The sequence below is a fragment of the Metarhizium robertsii genome (genome assembly GCF_000187425.2).
Source record: "Metarhizium robertsii ARSEF 23 chromosome Unknown MAA_Scf_2, whole genome shotgun sequence".
In the NCBI taxonomy this organism is placed as follows: Eukaryota; Fungi; Ascomycota; class Sordariomycetes; order Hypocreales; family Clavicipitaceae; genus Metarhizium; species Metarhizium robertsii.
In genome coordinates, this window is record NW_011942160.1 from 2,879,597 (window position 1) to 2,904,289 (window position 24,693).

The 24,693-nt window shown below is 52.0% G+C and overlaps 8 protein-coding genes across 8 annotated transcripts; 2 read left to right on the plus strand and 6 right to left on the minus strand.

Annotated features, from left to right (window-relative positions):
* Positions 1-41: 41 nt before the first annotated feature.
* Positions 42-1,553, minus strand: MAA_05580 (PLC-like phosphodiesterase, TIM beta/alpha-barrel domain protein; the record flags this gene model as incomplete). The annotated part of the gene is made up of 4 exons (XM_007823578.2): positions 42-542; positions 599-703; positions 742-1,229; positions 1,301-1,553. 4 exons carry the CDS (start codon positions 1,551-1,553, stop codon positions 42-44), a joined length of 1,347 nt encoding a protein of 448 aa, XP_007821769.2.
* Positions 1,554-2,301: 748 nt separating this feature from the next.
* MAA_05579 (N-terminal binuclear Zn cluster-containing/DNA binding domain-containing protein) lies at positions 2,302-5,070 on the minus strand (the record flags this gene model as incomplete). The annotated part of the gene is made up of 4 exons (XM_007823577.2): positions 2,302-3,438; positions 3,502-3,859; positions 3,915-4,512; positions 4,575-5,070. The coding sequence occupies 4 exons, from the start codon at positions 5,068-5,070 to the stop codon at positions 2,302-2,304; spliced, it is 2,589 nt and encodes an 862-aa protein (XP_007821768.2).
* Positions 5,071-8,087: 3,017 nt separating this feature from the next.
* Positions 8,088-10,271, minus strand: MAA_05578 (SET domain-containing protein; the record flags this gene model as incomplete). The annotated part of the gene is made up of 4 exons (XM_007823576.2): positions 8,088-8,207; positions 8,468-9,373; positions 9,508-9,684; positions 9,735-10,271. 4 exons carry the CDS (start codon positions 10,269-10,271, stop codon positions 8,088-8,090), a joined length of 1,740 nt encoding a protein of 579 aa, XP_007821767.2.
* A 1,837-nt stretch (positions 10,272-12,108) lies between these two features.
* MAA_05577 (P-loop containing nucleoside triphosphate hydrolase protein) lies at positions 12,109-13,612 on the plus strand (the record flags this gene model as incomplete). Its single annotated transcript, XM_007823575.2, has 3 exons — positions 12,109-12,230; positions 12,344-13,463; positions 13,583-13,612. 3 exons carry the CDS (start codon positions 12,109-12,111, stop codon positions 13,610-13,612), a joined length of 1,272 nt encoding a protein of 423 aa, XP_007821766.2.
* A 213-nt stretch (positions 13,613-13,825) lies between these two features.
* On the minus strand, positions 13,826-16,183 carry MAA_05576 (Tetratricopeptide-like helical; the record flags this gene model as incomplete). Its single annotated transcript, XM_007823574.2, has 6 exons — positions 13,826-14,686; positions 14,749-15,301; positions 15,358-15,473; positions 15,530-15,652; positions 15,706-15,978; positions 16,037-16,183. The coding sequence occupies 6 exons, from the start codon at positions 16,181-16,183 to the stop codon at positions 13,826-13,828; spliced, it is 2,073 nt and encodes a 690-aa protein (XP_007821765.2).
* Positions 16,184-16,717: 534 nt separating this feature from the next.
* Positions 16,718-17,614, minus strand: MAA_10822 (uncharacterized protein; the record flags this gene model as incomplete). The annotated part of the gene is made up of 2 exons (XM_011412741.1): positions 16,718-16,841; positions 16,899-17,614. 2 exons carry the CDS (start codon positions 17,612-17,614, stop codon positions 16,718-16,720), a joined length of 840 nt encoding a protein of 279 aa, XP_011411043.1.
* Positions 17,615-18,598: 984 nt separating this feature from the next.
* MAA_05575 (mitochondrial precursor protein import receptor tom70) lies at positions 18,599-20,666 on the plus strand (the record flags this gene model as incomplete). Its single annotated transcript, XM_007823573.2, has 3 exons — positions 18,599-18,784; positions 18,927-20,364; positions 20,419-20,666. 3 exons carry the CDS (start codon positions 18,599-18,601, stop codon positions 20,664-20,666), a joined length of 1,872 nt encoding a protein of 623 aa, XP_007821764.2.
* A 956-nt stretch (positions 20,667-21,622) lies between these two features.
* Positions 21,623-22,859, minus strand: MAA_05574 (ssoi; the record flags this gene model as incomplete). Its single annotated transcript, XM_007823572.2, has 3 exons — positions 21,623-21,982; positions 22,068-22,646; positions 22,794-22,859. The coding sequence occupies 3 exons, from the start codon at positions 22,857-22,859 to the stop codon at positions 21,623-21,625; spliced, it is 1,005 nt and encodes a 334-aa protein (XP_007821763.2).
* Positions 22,860-24,693: the final 1,834 nt, after the last annotated feature.

Here is a 24,693-nt window from a genome sequence, read left to right on the forward strand (position 1 = left end):
CTCAATCATGATGCCCGCCCGTCTATCTAGTCCCTCTTTATCTACCGCTTCGTCTTGCCATCCAAGTCATCCAACTTGCCCTGCACATGCCTCCTATACCAAAAGAACAGCTTGGCGAGGACGTGCCTCTTGACAATGTCCACGGCCAGCGCGACCTTCTGCCCGACGGAGCTGCGGTCGTCGCGCCCCAGCACACCTGCGTCCACGTCGTCCTCGTACCGCCGGCACACGTCGAGGTACAGCCTAGGGTCGTCCGTCACGACGCCGTCCACGACGCTGCCGCCGCCACCACGCACGTTGCGCTCGATGCACCACCGCATCCAGCGCGGGTGGTTGACGGTCCAGGCGTACAGCGGGCGGCGGGCGGCGCGCACGTCTCGCATGAACCGCCGGCCCTGGTAGGGGCGCACGAGCGTGTGGAAGGCCATGTTGAAGCCCACGTTGGGGATGGGCAGGAAGTGCCGCGCGTAGGAGAGCGAGAAGCCAATGTGGGCGACGGGGTAGTCCGGCAGGGTTCTGCGTGAGGCTTTGAGCACAGAGGCCTGAGTTTACCTTGTTAGCTGTTCTTGGTCTGGGGGAGGGTGGTCGGAAGTCTTACGTTCCAGCATCCGAGGACGATGCGGCCCTGCCATGGTGTTGAGGCGGGGACTTGGGCTATGGCGCTGCTGATGGCGTTTACGAGGTCTTGTGCGTCGTCGTCGAGCTGTTTTTCTTCCGGTCAGATCATCTGGTGTCCTGTACATTTTTGGGGGGGTTGTGCAGAGCAGAGGATGATGGCGGACCTTGATGTCGAGCAGTACCCAGGGCCGATGGCTGTGCTCGTCGGCTTGCAGCTTGTCGGCTTCGACGAGCCATTCTAGCAGGTCTTGGAGCCGGGGCAGGCCCTGCTTCGGCTCGCGGAGCGTTTCTACGGTGGACAGGTACTCCCAGTCGCAGTCGGCTAGCTTCTTGTCTATGCCGAAGCACCGCGTGAGGGTTGCGTCCTGGAGCGACATTAGCACCGTGGATTGTCGTGTCCGGGCTGGGCAGACTCGCATGCGACAGCACGGCTACGCCGTCCCTGGACAAATGCACGTCCGTCTCGATCGCGTGCGCGCCAACCTCGACGGCGCCCTTGAAGGCGCCCATGGTGTTCTCCGGCCACAACGCCTTGTAGCCTCTATGTGCGATGGCCTGCGGCAGGAAGCGTGCGGGATCTCGCTTGGACGGACGGGCGGTTGTCCACGGGGCTTTTGAATTCCGGGGTTAGCAGATCGAGAATGTCGGCACATATATATATGTACTATATTTCTGTGCTCACCCTCTGGAATATCCCATGAAATGTCGCCCCCTTGCTGCAGCGTATCCTTCTCGTCCGCCATCTTGACGATAATAATGTGGCCCGCGTCGTCCTTGAGCGGCCAGTCTCGGACAGGGCGGCGGCGAAGACGGAGTTTGGAGGCCGGGACAGTGTGGAAGCGCGACAAGGGCGTGGTGGATAAGACGAGGACAGAGGGCGTATAGTGTTTTTGTAGCTGGAAGATGAGGGAGGGGGTGCGGCTCGCGGGATTCATGAAATGTTGGGGAAAAGGGGAGGGGTTGGGATTGTTATCAGATGTGACGGTGGTACATGGTGGTTATTGCTCTATTTGGCGATGCGCATTGCGATGGACATGGAATGTTTGACGGCCCGAGTAGAGAATGGGGTTGCGCCGTTTTGGCGCCCGGATGTACCGGTAGACTGGGAAACTGCCAACATTCGACGGGTAATCAAAACGGGATGGGCGGGTTTGCATCTGATGGGTGAGCCAAACCGTGGTGGCGTTCCGGCGACAGTTTGAACTTTGTGACTTGCCCTGGAACATGCGGTTTGCAGAGAAATGCTGCTCCGTACTTGACAGCGCCATCCAATTCACCACAATGGTAAACGGGCATTCGCCGTTTGCAATTGATAAATATTGATTAGAACAAAACCATGTCAAGCCCGGTAAAGCTGGGGCAATGGCAGCACATGTTCCAAATCCTACACATACGTATACGCCACTGAGAGTATCCAACACTTGCCGTTTGTTGATATATCAGTACCCAGTATCCTTAATCCGACCGAATCCCATCACAGAAATACCAGCATTCCGTCATAAAGAGAAGAAGTCAGAGAAGAAATAAAAATAAAACAACGCTACACCCTCCATGTCATTGGTCCATCCTAAACGCCAGCTAGCACCCAACAAATGTCAAACAATACCGATTCGAACCATCATTCATATTGAAGAGCCAAACAATAGTCCTGGATGAGAGCGCAACAGCAAACCTCAGCCCTTCTCACAAAGGAAATCCCTCGAGGTCGAAGCCATAGGCTTCTGGCATGTGCAATCTATTGAATTCTGCGCTTCCCACGCTAAGGCCCAACTCTGACGGCGCAACTTCTTCGCCAGAGCTCAAACTTTCGTCACTCATGCTAAGCACGCTTTGTGGCGGCTCTGGATTCCGTCCAAAGTCACCCACGTTAATGCTGCTCACGTCCCAAGACTCTGGCGACCAACCAACACTGTTCGAGTTCGCGGGTATTGTCTCACTTGGGAGGCTTGCGCCACCATAGATGGCATCGTAAACATTGTTATCCATTGATCCGAGTAGCGTCTCCCATTCAGAATTGCACACGTCCGCCATCTTTGCTGTAGGGTCGACGACGGCCATCATTTGACCGGACGGCGATACTGACAATCCTGGCGTCTGCATGCGGGACCTTCCAGCGGGTGAAGACGCACCAGTATGAGATGGAGTGTTGTTCAGAGACAAATAATCGAGATTGGGAATGACGCGGGATATCGGAGTCTTGCTGCTGATGCGGGTTGGCTGCGTTACTACTGACAAACGGCGGCCTTGGTAGTTGGTCGATGCCTCAGAAGAGGTGACGCTATCAAAGGACTGCCGCAATCGAGGACAAAAGTTGCTTTCCAGGGTCTGGGTATCGGGCATGGTCATGCGACGCATCCCTTCGTGCTCCTGTTGAAGTTCTGACTTCTTTTTCGAGCCTTTTGAGGACGAACGCTGTGATGGTGCCGCCATTGGTGCTTGAGGTGGAAGAGGGCTTGGATGTTCGTCAACGCGGATAAGATTGGCTGCAATGCGGGCCAGGTCGATGCATCCTGGAGCCTTGGCTTGGTTCATCGACTTGATAGTGAAGTTGACAAGCTTTTCAATGTCGCGGCTCAATTTACTGTCCGCCTTCAGATCGACGACCTGGTAAAGAAGCGTCAGGCCGCAGAGAGCCAGGAGGTCAAATTTATTGAGACAGAACGAGAAGCTCATGTTCCTCTCCTCGAGCAGCTGAACAATCTGAATGATTCGCTTGCTGGAATCCGCAATGGAAATGAGGGCGGGTGCGGCCTTTGCACCAAGGCTAGAGCCAACAACGGGACGGTAGATCAGGGTTCGGATATGATGGTACGCCAAGGCCTGCGTGTGTCATGATTTAGCAAGTGGCCGTTCAGACGGGGAGAGGTGGAAAAGTAAACCTACCAGGATGGGAGATCTGCTCCCAGTCACGTCTGTTGATGGCTTATCTTGAGAGAAGTTGAGTCGTAAATGCGCGGGTAATTCTTGGTACCAAGCATCAAGATCCGCCTCAAAACTAGTCATTTGTTGAAGAGAGAGCTCATGGTTGGCCACTGCAGGATAGTTCTTTTCCAAGATTGCTGCCATGATCCGAGTGGCCCGGAAAAGAGCCAGGGCGCTGGACAATCTAGTATGTTCTCCCGGTAATGTAGGTTGAAATCCCTTCTCGGTAATGTATTCATCATCTGTATCAGACGGATATTCCGTGTGGATATCGTCCTCCTTGAGCATTTTTGGCAGCCCAAGGGTAGCGGCAGTAAAGCTACGATATTGTCAGATGCGATCCGGGCCAAAACATGATACACTGTCCAACTTACCAGTCGAGAGTATAAAGAGTCCAAAATACCTTCTTCCTCGTCTCCAAGGTCAAGGCCCCAAAAGAAAATCGCTTTTGGCTCTGATGCAGCCCGAGTCGGTGGGACAGTCCAATGGCCAGACCTTTGAAGTGCTGGACTCGCTTATTGTCTGCCCTAATCGCGCAATACAGGAGCGCAAGGATGAGGCACTGGAGCGTACTCATGGTGTTCTCCAGAACCATCGATTCAATAGCTTTGGTCCACTGCTTTTCGCAAGCGGCCAGTTGCGGGTAGTCGGGTTGTTCAGATGAGACTCCGGCAATGCTAAAAACAAGATGCAGCTGTGCAATTTTGTGATGGCACTTGACCTTTTCAGGATCGGCCACGAACTCTTCGTAGATGCGAAGAAAGGTAGGCTTATGCAAAACCGGAAATAGCGGCGCCCACTCCTGGAAGTAGACGTTGACAGACCGGTCAGAAAAGATGCGAGGAGGTAGGCAGGAAACGTGGCTAGGTTCTTCTTGAGTCAACGGTGCGCATCCTTGAACGTGCAGAAAGGCTTCTGGATTAAAGTCATTGCACGATTTCCCCCTCTGTCTAAGTTTGTGCTTGAAGGAGGCTGTTGGAAGACGGTTAGTTGGCGCGGCTACAGTGAGGCCCACGATTGGAAAGTCGACGTACTGATAAATGAGCGGCCACTGGACGGGCCCATGAAGTAGGAGTCTGAATTCTCGACGCCAAAAAGCAAAGGCGAGCCTTGTACGCGGAAAGTATCCTCCTTGGCAGTAGATGCGGGACTGTCCTTGGAGGTGTCTGGCGAGGGCAGTGTGTTGGAGGCAGATGTGGGTGATGGTTGGCGATGGTGGTTGGCGTGCATGGCGGAAAGCATATCTATCTTCTCGTCCTTTTCATCCAACAGGTCTTTGAGCTCTCTGACCTCGGTTTCCAAATGCCGAACTCGCTCCTCTAACGACTCTGTGTATCCGCGGGGAAAGGCACGGCGACTCAGCTTGTCGCTGGTCCGGCACTCGAAGCCGACATTGGCACATTGTGAGCAAGTCGGACGAACGCCATCACAACGAATTTTCTTGCTGCGGCAACGGTCACAGGCCTGGGCAATGCGGCTTTGAGCGCTGTTGCCCACCTTGATGACCTTCATCGGTAGGATGCCAGGCATTTTGGCAACGTCCCGGTATGGACTTGGTAGATTGCAACGTTGCGTACGTACTCGTGTCTTATCGAAGTGGAAGGCGGGCAAAATGATGTGTATAATGTGTAGTGTTGAAAACCCTCGAGCCCTTGAGCTCGTTCTGCTCGGTAACTTTGCAGGTTGGGAGTATGCGCCGAGGTAAACGTCGATTGGCGAGTTCACGCCAGGGCTCCCCCCTCGTACCTTTTGTCTGGGCTGCGCTTCTCGAAGACGCCGGACAAATTCTCAACCCGGGTTTCTAGAACGACGATGCAGGCTCTCTTCTTCTTCTGTTCTTATTGCTTCTGTTTCGTCCCGGAACTCGCAAAAGATGTTATCCGCAGTCCCTTCTTTCTGACCCTCTGGAAGTTTGTCGTTCTCGGCGTAGGCGGGAGGACGCAACAAAGAGTCAAGTTGGCGTGCTCGTCGCCAGAGTGGGGAGGTTTATTCAAGTCGGAAGAGAAGAAGGGAAAACGTGGGATAAGTAGGAGTGGGCCGGGAAGGGACAGCGCCAGAAGACAAAGGATGTGTGGAGCGGACAATGAAGTGATGAAATGGGGATGGAGATGGACATGTCCGGGGCAAGATGGTCATGGTCGGACTTTTTTGACTGTTCAGGCCGTTGCTAGCGTCGACTGTTTGAACGTCCAGGTCTACTAACTACTTTACTTAAACCTACTTAAGGTACTTTACGCGGTTCGTCGCTTTAACGCAATGTTTCAATGTTCCGTGCGGAGATCTCGGGGTACATGTATGTACTGAAGTACATACGCACAGGCTGCTAACATCGAGTGTCCATGTCCATGAAAGGATTCCGGGGAAAGTCTGGTGCAATCGGGATGCGTGACCAGGCGCTGCTCTTGGCTTCAATGTTCCCCGGTCTTCAGGACGCAGCACTGACCTGGGTGCGATTGAGCCAACGGGAGGCGGGGGATTACGGGTCTCCGAGTCCACGGCGCGTCCACGGCCCACGCCCAGATGCCTTGTCTGGGGCAGCGCAGGCGCCATGCTGGTTGGCGCCAGTCGCCCTTACGGTCTTAGCCGAGCACTGCCCAGTCGGTGGCCGCTGCAGGTTTGCTCTCCCAGTCCCCATTTGATCGTCAATCCATCACCACGACGCAGACGCCACATCACCACCAACTGGCGCCTCCCCTCTACCCGGCAGATAATATCGGCTGATGTCGGACTCTGCCTTTCAACACGACGCGACCAACGCATTTTGCCAGATATGGAAAGACTTCATCCATCATGATGCGACACATCTGTCTGGGCCATTACCCCATCACCCCATTACCCTCGACTTGAATCAGCCCTGTGTCTGCCTTTACAACGACGTGATTCATACGGTGTTGGCTCATTCTCCAATGATACCAATTGAGACAAATCCGCCATCGTGGCATCATAGTGGATAGTCTTGCGAAGCCATGGAACGCTGCTACGAGCTGGTCGCTCCATGTCGCTTTGCTCAATACTCTCAGCGCTACGAGATAATATGCTCAAACTACGCACATGGCGTCTTTTCCCTTGAAGCCGCATCGTTTACATATATATCTCCTTCCCCCAGCTATCGACGAGGGCCTAAAAACTTGCTGTCCTGGTTCCGGCAAATCATGTTCATTGCACGCCCAACATCGGCATCTCGAACATGCTCCGTCATTTAAGATTGATTTGATTACCCCGGATTCGGTCAACTAGAATGCGGGGAACAGGTAAAGAAAAAACCGTTCGAGTCCCCTGACCACCACGGTTACATTGGGTCACTTGTACATACAGTACGCGTTTGCAGGTGCTAATCCTTTTCAAGTTCAAGTTTGCCCTGAGACATGGCTTCACACTACCCCAACCACACCCTCAAGGCTCAGAGTTGAAACTTGAGAGGGTATAATACCGCCTGTCCGGTTGTGCCGCAAACACCGACCTCGCCACGACGCTGATGCAGGTTTTGTTGTAGCTTGGCTGTCTTGCTTCTTCTGCCTCCATTCGCCAGTATTTGCTAGCCTCCCTGGAAGATCGCGTACTCTATTTCTATCCTCCGTCAACTCATTTTGCAGCCCCTGGGCATGTTGATGAGGGATTTGTAGACCCTGGACTCTCGCATTGACGCCAAGCAGGAACCGCGCTATTAATTCTGCTCAGAGAGTCGTCGTCCTGCTGGCCCAATTTACCCAGCCAGCTATTTCTACCAAGACGCAGTCACCCTTGGTCAAAGCCGAAATCATGGTCACAGAGATGAGCCGAGCTTTAGCAATCAAGCCGCCATCAAAACAGAATACCTACCTGGGAGCAATGTCTAGAGTCATCTATTTTCGAGAATCTCCAACAACATGAATCGTAGCGAACAAGCCACACAATCCCGGCATCCACAACCGCCTCCATGTGGTCCCAAGGGTCCCAAGGTCCCCAAGGGCTCCCCCGGGTGAGCTGGTCTCGTCATGCGTTGTGGGGTTGTGCTTCTCCAGTCCACCCAGAGAGTTGGGTACGGTGAGATTACCCCAGACATGCTAGGTCGTCTTGGTTGCCTGACAAATATGGAATGACTTCACAATTTGACATGTATGCTTAACCAGTGGCTCGGTTAGAACTTATTGAGAGGTGGACTGACCTCTCAGCACAACTCGTACAGAGATAGCCGGCACTTCCACCCGTCCACCCGCCAGCCGTCGCCCCCCCCCCCGGTGACCTTAGCCACTTCTTTGAGCAGCCTTGTTCCAAGAGGGAATCATTTGGGCACTTTGGAACTGACCTGCCATCACTACAACCGCTTTAGCAGCGCCGAAGTTCTGTCCTAGTTCTCTGGTAAATGCAGCAGAATGGCCCTCGTGCAGAAGCCCAACGCACGGGGCGTGCCAATACAGGCTCATCTTCATGCCCAACGCCAAACCAAGTGAGACGACGAACACAAGTTCCTCCTACGGCGACTTAGCGGTCGCAGTACCATTGCAGACTATCATACTACCTCCAATGTGGTTTTCAAGTACATTACCGAGTAGGCAGTTTATCCTCGGTCAACTAAAGTCGTCTGCGTCGTCATTGGCTGCCGTGGCTTGCGCTTCTTGCCCGATTGGGTAATCTTCCTTCGATCCGAGATATGCCACCACGTGGTCGTTCGCAAGAAGATTCGTCCTCTAGAAGAGCGTAACAAAGCCTGATTAGTATCGCAATATTTCAACAAGCGATGTGATTGGATTAGTCAGTCTTCGATCAATCAGCCACCTTGTGCGGCTGCCAAATCTTGTTTTTTTGTTTCTCTCAACCTTCCATGTCTCCCGATTCTTGCAAGAGTTGACGGCTGTGAGCCTTCAAAAGGGGGTGTGCCACAAAACGCCATTGACAGACAATCGAACGGCATGCGCGAAAGATGAGCAAAGTGTAATACGAAACTCACCTCATTGTCCAACGCCTCCAACGCATGGCCCAACAATTTGCTTTCCACGTCCTTCAATATTCTTGCGGCTGCTATGCATTCAGCTCTCAGCAAGCCAGCCGCCTGCAAGGGTTCTAGCTCATCGTCTGATGGGCCGCGACTAATTCGGGTCAATTGCTCTCCGACCTTGTCATGCAACACAGTAATAGCCCTGAGTTTAAACACGGGACAGAGATCGTGGCCCTGGATCAGGGTTTCGAAATCGTCCGCTTGATCTGTCACGTCTTCACCTTGCCAAAAGAGTCTTAGCTGTCTGTCCCCCGACGTATCTTGGAGCAGTTGGAACGACAGGCCGTCTTCCTCGTTGAGGCACATCAGGTACACAAACGGTGAGCGCCATACAACTGAAGACGCTCCCTGCGAGCCTTCCGTGCCTTTTCGTGAGATTGTCAAAGTCGGTCCGCTGTTAGAAATTCGTAATTTTGCCCTTGCCAAGGGATCATCTGGGAAGGGATCCAGGCGCAGCGTCAACTTGTCCACGATGTTGTTGGGGTCGATGAATCCATAGCTGAAGAGCATCTCAGAAGCAGGCTTAGCGTCGCCGTAAGAGATGGTGACTTCCTCGCCGCTGCGAACTGGACATCCCGGGCGGATGAGGAGCACAACATTGTCATGGTCGTCTTCTTCGTAATAGGCTGTTGCTTTGCTCGAATGGTTTACCATGTCAAGTCCCGGGACCATGGCGGTTCCTGACCGTGGTAGCTCCAAGCACCTCGAACGGTACCAGGCATCAACTAATACCCAGTCCTCCAGAGAAACCTCTTCGCCGCTCCACAGGAACTCATTCCAAAATGGAAAATCCTCAGACACCTCACGCAGCGTGTCAAACTCTTTGCCCAAAGAGAGGAGTTTGGCTTCCAGGGCAGCCTATCACGCCGTCAGTCTAGACCCGTAGTAAGATCAAAAAACAGGGCATGATGATTAAAAAAAAAGGGAAATCTCCGGGTAATCAAAGAAATGGGCCCCATTTACTATATCAGGAACACGGGTAACAGACGAACCTCCAATGACGTCCCATTTAGGAGTAAGCGTTCCGGCTCCGTCCACATAGTTGGAACGGGAATGGGCCGGGGTAAGAGGCGAATGTACTCAGTCCATGGGGTGGGCGATAGACCCTTTGGGCGGCTGGATTGGGCGAATTGGGAGACTAAATAGAGCATTATATCACCTCTCGTGGACTGTCCCCGGTCAATAAGCCGCGTCATCCGGGTTTGGAATAGCGACGTACTTGTCGTCCCACTGCTTCAAGTAACTGCTTGAAGTTGTGGTCAACCTTGGCAAAGTCCTCCACGGCCTCAGCAGATAGCACCAGATCGTGAGGAATCGTAACAGGGCCTTTGCTCGTGCCATCCGCCTCGGCACTCTCCAGATCCGCATGCGCAACGAGTCCGAACCCCTTGCCCTCGCCTACATCTTGAAGATTGACGTGCGTGAACTGAACGTCATTGAGATGAGCCCATGCGGGGAACGTATCGATGGGGAGCTGGGACGACATTGATGGCTTGGATGGCATGTGTTTGTTGACCTCTGGACTAGCTCTGGAGGCAAACTCGGTTTGCTTCCGGCTGGGTGTACCGGCCGTATCGGTACAGACAGCGGTATGTAACGGTGCTTTATGGCGGGTGGGTTCGGGATGATTCGACATGCAAGCTACGCATGTGTGTGAGATGAGGTTCTTGCACCATGTCTGTAGACGGAGTTGTCTTTCGTTTGATGTGGTTTGATGCCCCACTGTTTGTCCCGTTGATGGCGGGGCAGGAATCATGGACAGATGGATGGATGCTCTATGGCGAAATTCAGACAACTTTAATTTCTTCTTTAAAAAAACTTTTTTAAAAAAAAGAAGAGAGAGAGAGAGAGAGAGAAGGAAAAGAGCCAGACCCCATTCCCATCGGCATTTGTATGCGCAGAATAGATAGCTCCTAGAGTGACTGAAAGTAATGATAACCTCCACATAAGATGATGACTGGTATCCTGCTAAAACCTTTCGACTCTAGACGTAAGCGGGGTCATTTCATCTACCGCACATAAAATCCTAGAGAAAGCATACAAGTCCGGCCCATTTGAGACACTTAGAACTCGGCCTTTCATCTCAAATAGCAGATCTCTCTCTCCACAGTATAATTTTTTCAAGGGATTCGTGACAGACTGGGGCGGACGGCATGCATGTCTAACGGCCTTTTGAGCATGGTCTGAGGGTTTTGACAGACGGGGAAATCCATTTTCTGCCAACTGCTTGTCTTGGCTGTATCTAATCAATTTCATTCCTGGTATTCTTGGAACATCATTGCAGTCATGTAGATTGGAACAATCGCTTTCCGATCCTCTTGTCCCTTGGCAATGTCTACAGATTCTCCCTGTTGTCAACTGCTATGCTCCGGTTTTCCCTCTTACTCAAAGACCACCTGGTACAATATTTAAGCACCAGGGCTACGTCCCGCGCTGAGACATGCACAACTCCAATGCAAAGATCGCGTGATTTAGCGCCGTCCGTCGGCTTCATCGCAACGTCGGCTTCTGCTTGGCGCAATTTGAGGCGCAAGTGAGATCCATTGCCTACCTGCGCGAGAAGGGTCATCTTGGGAAGGGCAACTTGCCAGGTTTAACTCGATTGGCTCTTCCAATGCCTGGGGTTTGTTCTTGCGGTCGCTTCTTTTCGTTCCTCCGTAACAGCCTCTGTAGTCAGCCGAGGTACATCTTCAATCGAAGTGCCGTGCGCCGCGGTTCGAGGTAACCTAGGGGAATAACAATAGAGGCCATTTTGGGGAGACTTGCCATTGGGATGATACTCTCGAAGGTGTGTATTCAATATACTGTCTGACAGGTTTGACAAAGGTTGACGACTCAGCATTCAAGATGGTCGATACGTATTTGAAACGGCGGGCTGCTATGCTTGAATAATTGCTAGCAGACCCTGCTCTGATGTGCCGGTCTTGTGCAAGCTGTTATACCAAATTCCAGTCTAAGTATTTCTTGGTAAGCTAACACTTGACACAACAAGAGAGGGGGCATAGCAAATTGGTGCGCCGAAAATAATTCATCTATAGGCATAACCGAACATCGAGATTCTGGACCATTGGAAGGCGTCTTGTTCTCGAGGTGTTTTGCCAAGTCAAACACCCACTCGTGTCTCCTGTAGCCACCAAAAATTTTATTCTGACAGCCGGAGACCCTCTACCAGTCCTAGGTCTCACCCAACTCACTAAATTCTTTGAAATATATTGTGCCTGATCAATGGCACGGGAACTCATGGAGACTCTTGGTGTAAGTGACGGTCTGGCCCAATTTGACCAGGGTGGGCCGTTGGACCCACTATTACCCTTTCTTTTAGTGCCTGCAGAACCCGTCCGGTCTGACCTGACGGATCCATTGATGGCGGGGGCGCATCCCCAAATTTTGCGACTTCAAAAGAACCGGACGACCATCGCACAAACTCCTCCTTGTGCACAAGCCCACACCTTCAAAGGATAGATACCGCGGCCACCCTGTCTAGTCAATCTCCCCTATATCTCTCCAACTCTCCCATACTATAGCCTTCTTTGCGCAACGAGAGGCCTCCTACACATCCTCGAGTCCGTCTCAGGCGGCGAAACCACCCCGCCATGCCTCGCGATCCGCTCATCGGCCTCGTAGGCAAACCCTCAGCCGGCAAGAGCACAACTCTAAACAGCCTAACAGATGCCTCCTCCAAAGTCGGTACGCAAGGCTCCAGCCCGCTGCCTCAGTGAAATGCGCGCAAACCGCTAACAACACCCTCCCCCCAAACCAGGCAACTTCCCGTACGTACCGTCCACCCCGCGTCCGCTCCCAAAACTCGGCATCTAACACGCGCCACAGCTTCACCACCATCGACCCCCAAAGGGCAATCGGCTACCTCCAGATCGACTGCGCCTGCGCCCGCCACCATGTCTCGGACCGCTGCAAACCCAACTACGGCGCCTGCGTCGACGGCCGGCGCTCCGTGCCCATCGAGCTCCTCGACGTGGCCGGCCTCGTCCCCGGCGCCCACCAGGGCCGCGGCCTGGGCAACAAGTTCCTCGACGACCTCCGCCACGCCGACGCCCTGATACACGTCGTCGACGCCTCGGGCACAGTGGACGCCGAGGGCAAAGAGACGCGCGGCTACGACCCCTCCGTCGACATCGCCTGGCTGCGGAGCGAAATCGTCGCCTGGATCCTCGGCAACCTCATGCAGCGATGGCCCAGCATCCGCCGCCGCCACGTCGCCGTCAAGGCCACCGCCGTGGAAACCCTCCAGGGCCAATTCTCCGGATACGGCGCCACGTCGACCGTCATCGCCCGCACCCTGGACCGGGCCGCCGTCAAGGAGCCCCTCGAGGAGTGGCCCGACGAGACCGTCGCCCACATTGTCAACGCCTTTGTCGACGAGAAGTTCCCCACCGTCATTGCCCTCAACAAAATCGACCACCCGGACGCCGACAAGAACATTTCCAAAATCGCAAAGATGCAGGACCCCAAGACGATCGTCCTCTGCTCCGCAATTTCCGAAATCTTTTTGCGGAAAATGGCCAAACAGGGGTACATAAAGTACGTCGAGGGGAGCGAGTTTATAGACACGCGCGAGGATCTCATTGAGCAGGGGGACCCCGACGGCGGGGGCTTAAAGGAACTGGACGAGAAGAACCGCAACCGGATAGAGAACCTGAAGGACATGGTGCTCTACCGGTTCGGGTCGACGGGTGTCGTGCAGGTTTTGACGAGGGCGGCAGAGCTGCTGGGGCTGGTCCCCGTCTTTCCGGTGAGGAATACAGCAACCTTTAGCTCCGGGGCGTCAGAGTCCAAGGTTGTGTTTCGGGATTGTGTCCTTGTCAAGAAGGGGTCGACGGTGGGAGATGTTGCGAAGAAGGTCATGGGAGATGCGCCGATTGCCTATGTTGAAGGTTTTGGGGGGTTGAGGGTGGCCGAGGACGATTATGTTGCCGTTGGGAAGAATGACGTAAGTTTATTTTTCATTTTCCTCTTCCCTTTTTTTCCTTTCCTTTTCTTTTCTTTTTGAATGTGGAACGGCCGTGTAATGAATGACTGCTGGCTGACTGCTTGCTAACGTCTATATAGATTTTGTCCTTCAAGGTTGGTAGGGGATAGGTTGCGTTGGGGGGCTTTTGTGTTTGGGATCAGCATGCTGAGGAGTTGGATTATATGAAGCGTAAGCGGTCAGGGGAGTGATATCTATCATAATGCCACGACTATCTAGAATAGATTCTATAGACAAGATTTGGTCTTTCCATATCCAAATCAACAAGCAGTCTCTAATGTTGGTCCTTATCCTGTGTCCAAAACATATGGCTCTTGTGTTCATTACGATTCATCCAATGGTACCGGCCATGCCTGTGGCTGATGTCCCCATATCAACTTGACGCCCTGGCTCTCTGCAACCGTCCTCAACTGATCCATAACCGCGCCTTTGACCGATGTTGTATAGATTGTCTTTAATGTAGTCACCTTCAAAATGGCTGCCACTACGCCAGCAAATTCCGCCTCCTCATAATTCTCCGAGAAAATACTCAGCGTTTCGAGATTCGGAAAGCTCGCCAGAAATTGAGGGAGTGGGAGGTCATCGTCGTTTCGAGGGTACGATCTAAATCGGAACCTGTAGCAGCCCATGGACGTGATGGATGCTGCGCCACGAAGCCATTCGTATCCCTTGAGGTGAGTAATGCTCCTGTCTCCGACGCGATCGTTCAGTGACTCTATTGGAAATACAATGTCAAATGATTGTATTTTCCCCATATTCAAAGCATCAGAAAATACGAGTCTTAATATGTCTGGGGAGATGCACAAAGACTTGGAAGCGAGTGAGTGGAGGTTCCGAAATTCAGGATACTGGGGTATATCAATATCACCGTGCAACGTACGACTGTTGCTGAATACACGATGCCTTCCATGTCTATCCTCGTTGTCTGAGGGAATGTCGAAGCGGATGTGTTGTAGGGAGTTGCCGTAGTTTAGGCATGTTAAAAGACGCAGCGTGAGGAGCGAATTTTCGACTTGGGAAATAGGCCCGACAACGGATGATTCTTCGAATATGAGGACTTTGAGATGGTTCCACATCGTGTGCCACTTTTCTCGCCAGCCGGATAGGGAATTTGAGTCAAGATTTGGGATGTTGGGGCCGATCCAGAGTTGTTCAAGTCGAGGGAAGGCGTCAGAGAGGAAAAACTATGACGATTGTTAGTCTCTTTTTTTTCAGCTGCTTGATCACAGTTTCTAAGGTTACGTACTATAGGAAATGACTGGCGTAATGTAGAAATGTTGCACATCCGCAAGGTCTTTAGGTTGGGGAGAAATGGCACAGACTGTGTCATATACCACGGCTCTGGTATTCCGGTGAGAACAAGATGCTCCAGCGAAGCCGCAGCGTTGTTGAGAAACGCCAATGGAAATCCGCCTATCGGAATTACAGGTGTACTCCAAGCCGGTTTAGCAGGATCACCAGTGCCATTGATAGACACATGCCGTAGCTTCGTCCACATATTCTCCTTGGGCGGAAACATCAGGATATCGAATTGTGGACCAATTTCCAAATATTCTAAGCATGGGGACGCTTTTAAAAGTAGTGTTAGCTTTTGTTGGTTTAGTAGAAATGCTTTCGGTAGCGGGATGACGATTTTCCTCGCTCCCCCCTTGCCTGCCCAAGACAGCATCTTCTTCAGAGCATCGTATCGAGGGGCACGCTTCATGCCTCTACCAGGAAATATCATTGTCCTCCATAATCGATCATACAGAGGGCTTGTCAAGGTGCGCCTCCAGAGCTTGCAGACGCCTAAGCATGGACTGCGCAAAGAACGTCAGTACGAGGATCGTCGGGAAGATTTAAGCAAGGCGCATACGGCAATTCGGTAAATTCCATGTATGAGAATATAAGCATCGCAATTTCTGTAGGCAGCCGGAGGGGATCCTTCCTAGAGAAATGTCTGTGAAGCGGCGTTCGTGCTTTGTAAAGTTGCTAAATTCACGTCAGTCCAACGTGTCGTCTGCGAGCTCGGGCTTGTCAGAATGCACCTGCAACTTTGGCGACGACGCCACTTCCACATCTTTATTAATGCTGATGCCAGCATTGTAGATCTTCCACGCGAATTCATGGTTCTTTTGTAACCGCGCTACTTTTCCCAGACGAAGATATCCCTTCATGGTCTATTGTCAGTGCGAGGCGACTTCACCCAGGAAAGTTCACTTACATCTGGCAGTCTTGGAGCCAGCTCCAAAATCCATTCGGCATCTTTCTTAGCACGATCCAGTTTACCCAATGCTTCAAACGTGGCAGCTCGGTAATCCAGGGCCTGGATGTGGTTCCTATTGTCACACTTGTTGAAGGTCCTCCCGACGTCGCATTTGCAGTTATACATGGCTTCTTTGAAGATGCAACCCTCCTCAGCAGCGACCCTTTCAAAATTCTTGCATGTACATCTCTCACGTTTGACCCCCCTAGCGCAAGGACAGTATTTCATTGCCTATCAAAACGTCAGAAGAGGTCTCACTCTCGCACAATAGGGGCTCACAGGCTCTCACTCTCGTGAACTGTTCCAGAGCCCGTTTGTACTGCTGCGCCTCATAAAACTGACGGCCAGAGACAACCATATCCGCGAGGGCAGTCTCGCCTTCGACATCACGAGACGACGACATCATGCCGTGCAAAGATTGCGAAAGGCGGCGCATGGATAACGGCGGTGACCTTGCGTCTTTAGCTGTGCAACCCAGATGGAGAATCGATAAATGCTTCGGAACGCAGCGCGACAAACTAAATCAGCGGGATACCTAATGAACTCAGCGTCGTTGACCATGACGACCCACGGACAACAGGAAATAAAAAATTTTTAACATTTAGCCTTGGGGGATCTGCTGTCCAAAACAAGTCGACCTAGTCAATCATGTCATGATGAGTTTTGACTCGCGCGGTTGATGCGTCGTCTGGCCTGAAGCTGTGCTAGAACCCCACTTGCCCTCCTAGCTTCCCAAGGGTCCTTCCTTCCCACCTCACCTTCGCGCTCAACCTCGCCAATCCAAAACATGTTACTGGAGTCCTCGGTTCACATGTACGCATAACTACTAGGTATACGGCTGACGACCTACCTAGGTAGGTAGGTGGCCAAGAGTCAGGATTCCACCCATCGGACTTAATTTTCTTTTCCACGCACCAGTAGAATATATGCCGTGAGCTCGGTGTCAATATTTTACCTTCAACATTGTCAATCACTGGCCCCCTCTCTTCAAACTGATGGTTCCAACCCTGAATCCACTAACACCGTTGCTTATGTAGCAAGCTTCTCCGTCAACAAGTTGATCAGCCCTGATTTCTTGCTCGACTGCCAAGCCTCTAGCAAAAAATGATCAGCAATTTCAATCAACTGGAACCATGCCGTTTGTTACTCACCGCTCCAGGACCCATCGTCGGGAGGTGCCATCATTTCCTCCACTACCATCTTGTCTGCTGTATTTGGCAGACACGGGCGGCGTAATCCATCTCCCACCACGCCAGAAGTATGGTGTCGTAGTGCTTCCCTCCATGATGGTGTTGTCTTCCTCGTTGATGACCAAGACCTCGACGCTGTTTGCTGCACTGAGGGAGCCTATGCCAGCTCTGCTCCGAGCATCGTCGTACAGTGCCCGATTGGTGGTCTTGAAATGGGTGAATTCTGACCTTGAGGAATCAACACTGTCCACGACAACGGTAAGCAGCGGGGGGACCTGCGGTTGGCTTGGGCTCGGTGATATTCCTGGTGCAGGGAGTGACTCTGGGAAAAGGTTTCCAATGTCGAGGGCAGGAGTGTCGTACTGATGGAACGTGATGTCGCCTTGTTTTGTGACCACTATTCGCAGTCGAAATGGCCCAGTCTCCGAAGGGCCAATTTCAGCCTCAGCTGCTTCAGCAAAGTTTCTAAGACCTGCGTCTCCAGATAGCTTTTCAATGACCTTATCCCAATCCCAATGCACGGCAGCCCGCAGGATGCGATCTCGGTGATAGTCGAGCATGTACAGTGGTGACTCATTTCGGTAGTTCCATCCAGCATACGCTAGGCCCATAGATGGGACATGCTTAAGCCTGACATCGAATCGAAGCGACGTGAAGAGAGAAAAGTCGTTTGCCATGGTAGAAGTTGCAATGCGCCTGCACTTGGTCTCGGGAGAAAGGATGCGGTTGTTTGTTGTAGTCGTTGTAGGGTACATAGGTAGGTATGCACAACCAGGCACGCAAAGCAACCTCCAGCTTTTTGGGAGAATAGCCACGCGCGGCTCCGCACTGCAACTCTGTGTAGTACTCTGTAACTGCAAGCCTATTCCCTTGATACCGATGCGAATGGGGAATTACATTGCGACTAGCGGACGAGAACGATGCTCAACGAGGGGATATCCGAACCTCCATTGGCTGTTGTGACGAGGGCCAGTGGGGATCGCCAGTCATCCAACCAGACACTTGCTGGATTCGTTATGGTAATAGGATTGATTATGCACAATGGAGACGCATAATGAACTTTTGATGCTCGCAGAAGCCTCAATTATTACCGACGAGTCTGAGCCGTTTTTTCCGGCATCTGAGCTACTTGATTGACGCAGCTATTGCCATGGTTTGCCGCCCCAATGGCGGATGAACCCTAAACAAGTTTGCAAGATTGGAAAGCGCAATTGGTATTTCCGCATTGACGATGTTAATAGCTATCCAATAAACGCAACAGAGCTGGTTAAGGGAACTTGGGCCAGCATACGCTGGAAACGGCCTATCATCGTGCGCACAAAGATTGGACGGCGACTGTGCAAGAGGCCCGCAGAAAACCGGGTCTAGGCGGGTTACTAAGCCGTCTGGTATGACGACCTTGACGCGGGCCGAGCTTGAAATTTTGCAGCCGGCTCGCTCCAAAGGTTCAAACGCTCAAGACGGGTTTGGTTCAATCGCATTGGACTGGTCCAGCTTTTTCTGCGCGTGCTCAGCTTTGCAGCAGCTCCCTCCCACGCACCTCCATCGTCCCGGCTTACGCTCTGGTTCTCGCACCATTTCAGCGGCCGTTTCTTCAACCTTGTCCTTTTTAATATATTTGTTGTTTTTATAGCTTCTCATACCTTCCCATCATTCCCATCATGTCCAACCCCCTACCGTCAATGCCTCCTGTGAGGCCAACAGCCATCCCCGTGGATGCGCCCTCATCGACTTGGGATCGCATTTCCTCTTGGGTGTCGGAAAACAAGGCCGTTGTCTACACCATTGCCGGTGTTGCTGTCGTAGTCACTGGTGCTGGTGTTGTCTATTACTTGAATTCTGACTCGGTATGTTCGGCATATTCAATTCACACACTCCTCGGGTGACGGCTTGTGCCCCTGATGCTTCGCATCTGAAAGCGACTACCAGACACCTCAATTGCGTATAGCAAAAAGCAAGCAACCATCAAAAGCTGACCTTGATTTGCAGCAGAAATCTAGGCCAGAATCATCGCCCAAGCTCAGCAAGAAGGAGAGACGGAAGAGAAAAGAAGCCGAGCGCAAGGCTGCCGAGACCAACGAACCCACCCCAGCTCCGTCGCAAGCCAAGAGCGTTGCCGTTGAGAGTGAAGACGAAATTCCCGAGATCGACGAAGCTACTGTCACCAAGTTGTCGCCTGAGCAACGTGAGCAGTATGCCGCCAAACTCAAGCAGGCCGGCAACCGAGCCTACGGTGACAAGGCATACAACAAAGCCATTGGTCTCTATTCCCAGGCCATTCTTTGCAAACCGGATCCCGTCTTCTACTCCAACCGTGCCGCCTGCTATAGTGCTATGAGCGAATGGGATAAGGTGGTCGAGGACACTACTGCCGCCATTGCTATGGACCCCGAGTATATCAAGGCGATCAACCGCCGAGCTACAGCTTACGAACACCAGAAGAAGTACTCGGAGGCTCTCCTCGACTTTACTGCATCCTGCATCATTGACAACTTCAAGAGCGAGTCCACCGCCCAAGCTGTCGAGCGACTTCTAAAGGTTTTTGCCGAGCACCGTGCCAAGGAGATGATGGCTTCTCGACCCCCTAAGCTGCCTAGTCCCATTTTCGTCGGCAATTATCTCCAGAGCTTCCGACAGAAAGGGCGTCCCGCGGGTCTTGAGGACTCTGTCGAGCTGGACGCTGAGACGGGCAAGGGCCAGCTGCAAATTGGCCTCCAGGGTCTTGAGAAGAAGACTGGCGAAGGATATGAAGAGGCAAGACAAGCTTTCGAGAAGGCACTTGAATTGGGTGATCTGGGCGAGTATGAGGCCTTGGCTTACAACCTTCGAGGCACTATGCGAACTCTGCTTGGAAACCACGCCGAGGCCACGGAAGACTTCGACAAGAGCATCGAGCTTGATCCCGGGATGATTCAGAGCTATATCAAGCGTGCCAGCATCAGCCTGGAGCTTGGTGAGCCCGACAAGGCCGATGCTGAGTTTGCCAAGGCCCTTGAGCAGGACAAGGACGACCCCGACGTCTACTACCACCGTGCTCAGGCTAGCTTCATCAAGGGGGACCTTGCCGAGGCTCAAAAGGACTATCAGAAATCTATTGACCTGGACAAGGACTTTATTTTCTCTCACATCCAGCTCGGTGTAACCCAATACAAGATGGGCTCTATCGCCTCATCCATGGCCACTTTCCGCCGATGCATCAAGAACTTCCCCAAGGTGCCTGATGTCTACAACTACTATGGTGAGCTGTTGCTCGATCAAAGCAACTTTTCCGAGGCCGTTGAGAAGTTCGACACCGCCATGGAGATGGAGAAGCAGACCAAGCCCATGTCAATGAACGTCCTGCCCCTGATCAACAAGGCCTTGGCCCTGTTCCAGTGGAAGCAAGATTTCAAGGAGGCCGAGCAGCTATGCCAGAAAGCTCTGATCAGTAAGCCTCCCCTTTGTGAACACACTTTCAGCCACCATACTAACGCCCATCCAGTTGACCCCGAGTGCGACATTGCGGTCGCCACCATGGCCCAGCTCCTCCTTCAGCAGAACAAAGTCACTGAAGCCCTCAAATACTTTGAGCGCGCCGCCGAGCTCGCACGCACCGAAGGCGAAATTGTCAACGCGCTCTCCTACGCCGAAGCTACCAGGACACAAGTCCAAGTCACCGAGAAGTACCCCAAGCTAGCAGCTAAGCTGGCTGGTGGCGGTGCCCCTCCTGGTCTCGGCATGGGCCGATAAAAAACCTAATCAAATCCAAGTCGTTCTTTTGACGGGCAGGAAAAATAACAACAACATTGCTCTCATCATTTTCGTTCTGTAAAAACCGGGCAGGATAAAAAGGTGGATGAGCCGCGAGTGTAAGTGTAGGATGGTGGACAATGCATTACCTTGAATCGACGAGTTAGATGCATGGATTCGTGGTCCCTGTGATAGGAAGCAGGTATGAATTAAAATATTAGTGTTTCTTTGGTGGGCTTTTTAGTGGCTCGCCGACTGGATGCCACAAAACATGTGATGCAACAGTCGGCGTCACGTCGTGGTCGTCTTGTACATGTATAAGTACCTAACTTATGAAACTTCTCTCCAAATTTTTGCTGTCTACTGGCTCAAGTGTGTGAGGTGCTTGGATAATTAAACGTACTTTGGAAACAAGTGTACCATCAAGGCACGGGGTTTAAAGAAAAATATGGTCAAGCTCGCCGTATCGAACCAGGTACATATAGAGATATCGAGTTCTACACGGACGAATTCGTGACGCGTGAAATTGCCCCCTTCCTTCCTACACATTACTTCTCATACAAAATTATACTGAAATCCGTATCCCGTGAACATAGAATGACTTTCCTTGACCAATTTATACAGCCATGGCGTGTTGATTTGAGCTTGCATGCCACTTCATGCGTCGCAGATCCATCCCGGACCATTTTCTCCCGACTGTGAAATACTTCGCATATCCAACAACAAAAAGTATGTTGGACGTTGATTCTGCGCCAACATCTCCTCAACAACCAGAATATAATATTACTGAACAACCCACCTCTTTGGGCAGACAGTTTTTTCTGACTCCCGAGATGTCACGATATCAAGCAATATCGTTTGTGACATGTATGACGTGCTCGTTTTGAGCAACCAAGCTTCGCTCCGCAGCTACTTCTTCATCTGGCGGTGGAAATATGATACAAGTGCCGCAATCGCTACTTGCCGCCGCTACACCTGTTGCCGTTGAGGCAGATACCCAGCGCAACACCAAGAGCGACCACAATGATGATGATGACGCAGAGGAGGAGGCACCACCACTTGAGCTTACGGGCACGACGAGCATGGTCTGTTGCTACCTTGACTTGCTGATTACCGGCCTCCATGTTGTCGACAGTATATTCGGCGTTTTGCTCTGTGGCTACGATAGTTTCGTCTTGTTGCTCGACCATGGTGGCAAGTTCCTGGTACAGGAGGGCAATTTCGGAAAGGTCCTTCTCCAAACGCTGCAAGTCCTGATGGCGAGCGCGAACATTACCGAGTACTTGAGTGGCTTGTTCACTGCGGTTGTTCATGAGCTAACAGAATTGTCAGCCTGTGAAATAACTTGCGAGGAAGGCGCAAAAAGAAAATGTATGTAGGGAGATAAGTTGGAGCACATACAGCATCCTGGAAAACGCCTTCATTGCCCCAGTCACGGCGTGCTTCTTCTTGAAGCCTCGGGTAGTCCCAATCCTGGTGGACAAGTCCCAATTGGCGTATTCTCTCCGCTTCCTCGCCATTCCGAATGTCCTGTTCCACCTTGACATATTTTTCCACGACCTTTTGTAGCGGAGTCTTTAACGACTGTAGATGGCGTTTCTTGGTCTGGCGAGCCTTGTCGGAGGGACTGGTACTGGCGAGGTCGTTCTCAAGGCGCCTGACCCCATCCTGGAGCATTTCTCGCTGATTTTGCACTTCAAAGCGATAGTCACCGAACTGGTCCTTGGCGTCTCTGTCGGCCAGACTTCGCTTGTGACGCTTGCTGAGCTCATCGAGGGATTGATTAAAGGCTTTCATGTCGTTGCGCAAGCCCTGGACCTGGTCCAGAAATTGCGCTTCTGAAAGCCCATCGTACTGCTGCTGCTGCTGCTGCGGTGGTGGTGGTGGTTGCTGCTGGTAGCTGACCGGCTGCTGGTAGCTGACCGGTCGTTGGTTGTTCAAGGGTTGCATTTCGTAACGGCCAACTCCCCAGCGATTATCCTTTGAAAAACACGATAGTTAGCACATGATGTATACTCCGGGCAACAATTGACACCTTGCAGGGCAAACACGCCCTGCAGGAAAGTGACTCGTTCATGATGTTATGACGATGCCGGATGCGCCGAGAAACTTCGCGGACAAGCTTACCTCACTCTCTGCGCGCCCTGCATCTTGGGGAGGCGCCGGGGAGTACGGGTTTTGTTGGTACGACATTATGGGACAATTTTGCTTTTGGTTTCAATGCAGAGGTGCGACGTCGGAGTGCGAATAGAGATACCAATGAGCGCGTTCATCCGAAGATGACGACAAAACACGGCGAAAACAGTTTGAGACGACACTGGGGAGGGTTGGCGGACAGGCGAGAGCTCTCAAGTTAAAAGTGGGACAAATGGAGCTGGCGGAAGAGGACTTGGCTTTTCCTGTGGCGGACGACGGATAATTAACGCCGGGAGGAAGGAGCTGGTGCTTGGTTTTATTAGTATGACGACTACGGAATTACTACTACCACGTAGTGCACAAGCCGGTCGCATGTCTGACGAAGCAGGAGCGCCACTTGACAGCCTGCTGGGGAAGGAGCAAGGAGTATTACTGGGAGCCCACGAGGCCGCGTTGGTGCTGTTGGCGCCACCAGGCAGGCAGGAGCAACCAGAGAGACTGGCAGGTTGGACATCTCTCTATTCCGTAAAAGTCCAGATGCCCTCAAGGTCTGCCAAGGACTGTGATGCTACCATTTATGCATCACTATTTCGCCCTTTACCAGAATTTTACACTTGAATGGCCCAAAGACAGCAAGCATTCCACAAGATAGATTGCAACTAAACATGTTTCTTTGGAGGCAAGAACAACGTGCGCATGTCATGTGGGGCTGACAATTCTGCAGGGATGCGGCGGCTTGCACGGGAACTCATGTTTGACATTGGCCAATGGGTGGCTGAGCCAATATTTCTTGGACAAAAACAATCCGGCATTGAACGGACCAAACACCAGCAAGCCTCGTATTCGCCATTTTGGCCCGAGCGATTCCACCGGTCTTTCGTCACCAGTACCCGGTAAAACAGGACCCTGACGACGGTCACCGTGGCGCGGCATTCGTCTTGGACAAAGGCCAAAAATAGGACCCAGAGAAGCTGCCTGTCGTCACAGATCGAGGCTGTGCCAAAAGAGCGATAGATCTACAGAGAATCACTACATAAGTCTATCAGTCTATAGCACAATGTTCGCATGATAAGTATACACTACTATACTGTCGTATATGGTAATAGAGCGCGAGAGCTAGGTACTCGGTCTGCATCTGGCCGTCTGCCTCCTGGTACCTAGTAGTTTTCGCTTCCCACTACGTACCTACCTAGGTAGGTAGATGCTAGACGGCAGATTATGAGCTGACTTTATTCTCGCAGCCTGGCATAAGCCACGATGAAACATCAGCTACTTCCTAATTAGGCCGGGCATAGCCTTTAACTACTACTACCTTAGGTAGGTAGGCCCTGAAAATAGATGGCGCTCAAGCGTCTCCCATTATCTATATCTCGCCCTCAGGGTAGGATACCTCAAGTGCTAGTATTAACTTAGAAGTGTTGCGGCGGAAAGTAGACCGAGTCACCAGCATCATTACTACGTCTACGAAGGTAACTACTAGTAATTGCAAATTTGAAACCACATTTGCCTCCTTTTGGAGTTTTCCCCAGGTCTTGTGGAGTTTGCCTTTTAATTTCTTCTCCTTGCCCAGTTTTCTTGCCTGTGAACCTAGCTTTCGGGCGACCAGTCCAGTAGACTTTCTAACTTTTTTCATCCTCAGCCACCTTCTTTCATCCTCGCCTATCGCCTTTATCATCACCTTGTATCAAGTTCGACTTCTCTCTTCCCCCATTGGAATCTTGGCTCATCCATCAACTTCTCATCCTGCACACTATGGATTGCGAGATTGGAGCAGGAATGCTGACGAGTTGTTGAAGGCTATTTTGCACATTCCCACGTCATTCTTATCGCCGATAAGAGTTACAGTCCGCGGTATTTTGCTTTGCCACGCATGTTTATCAAGGGGCTCCTT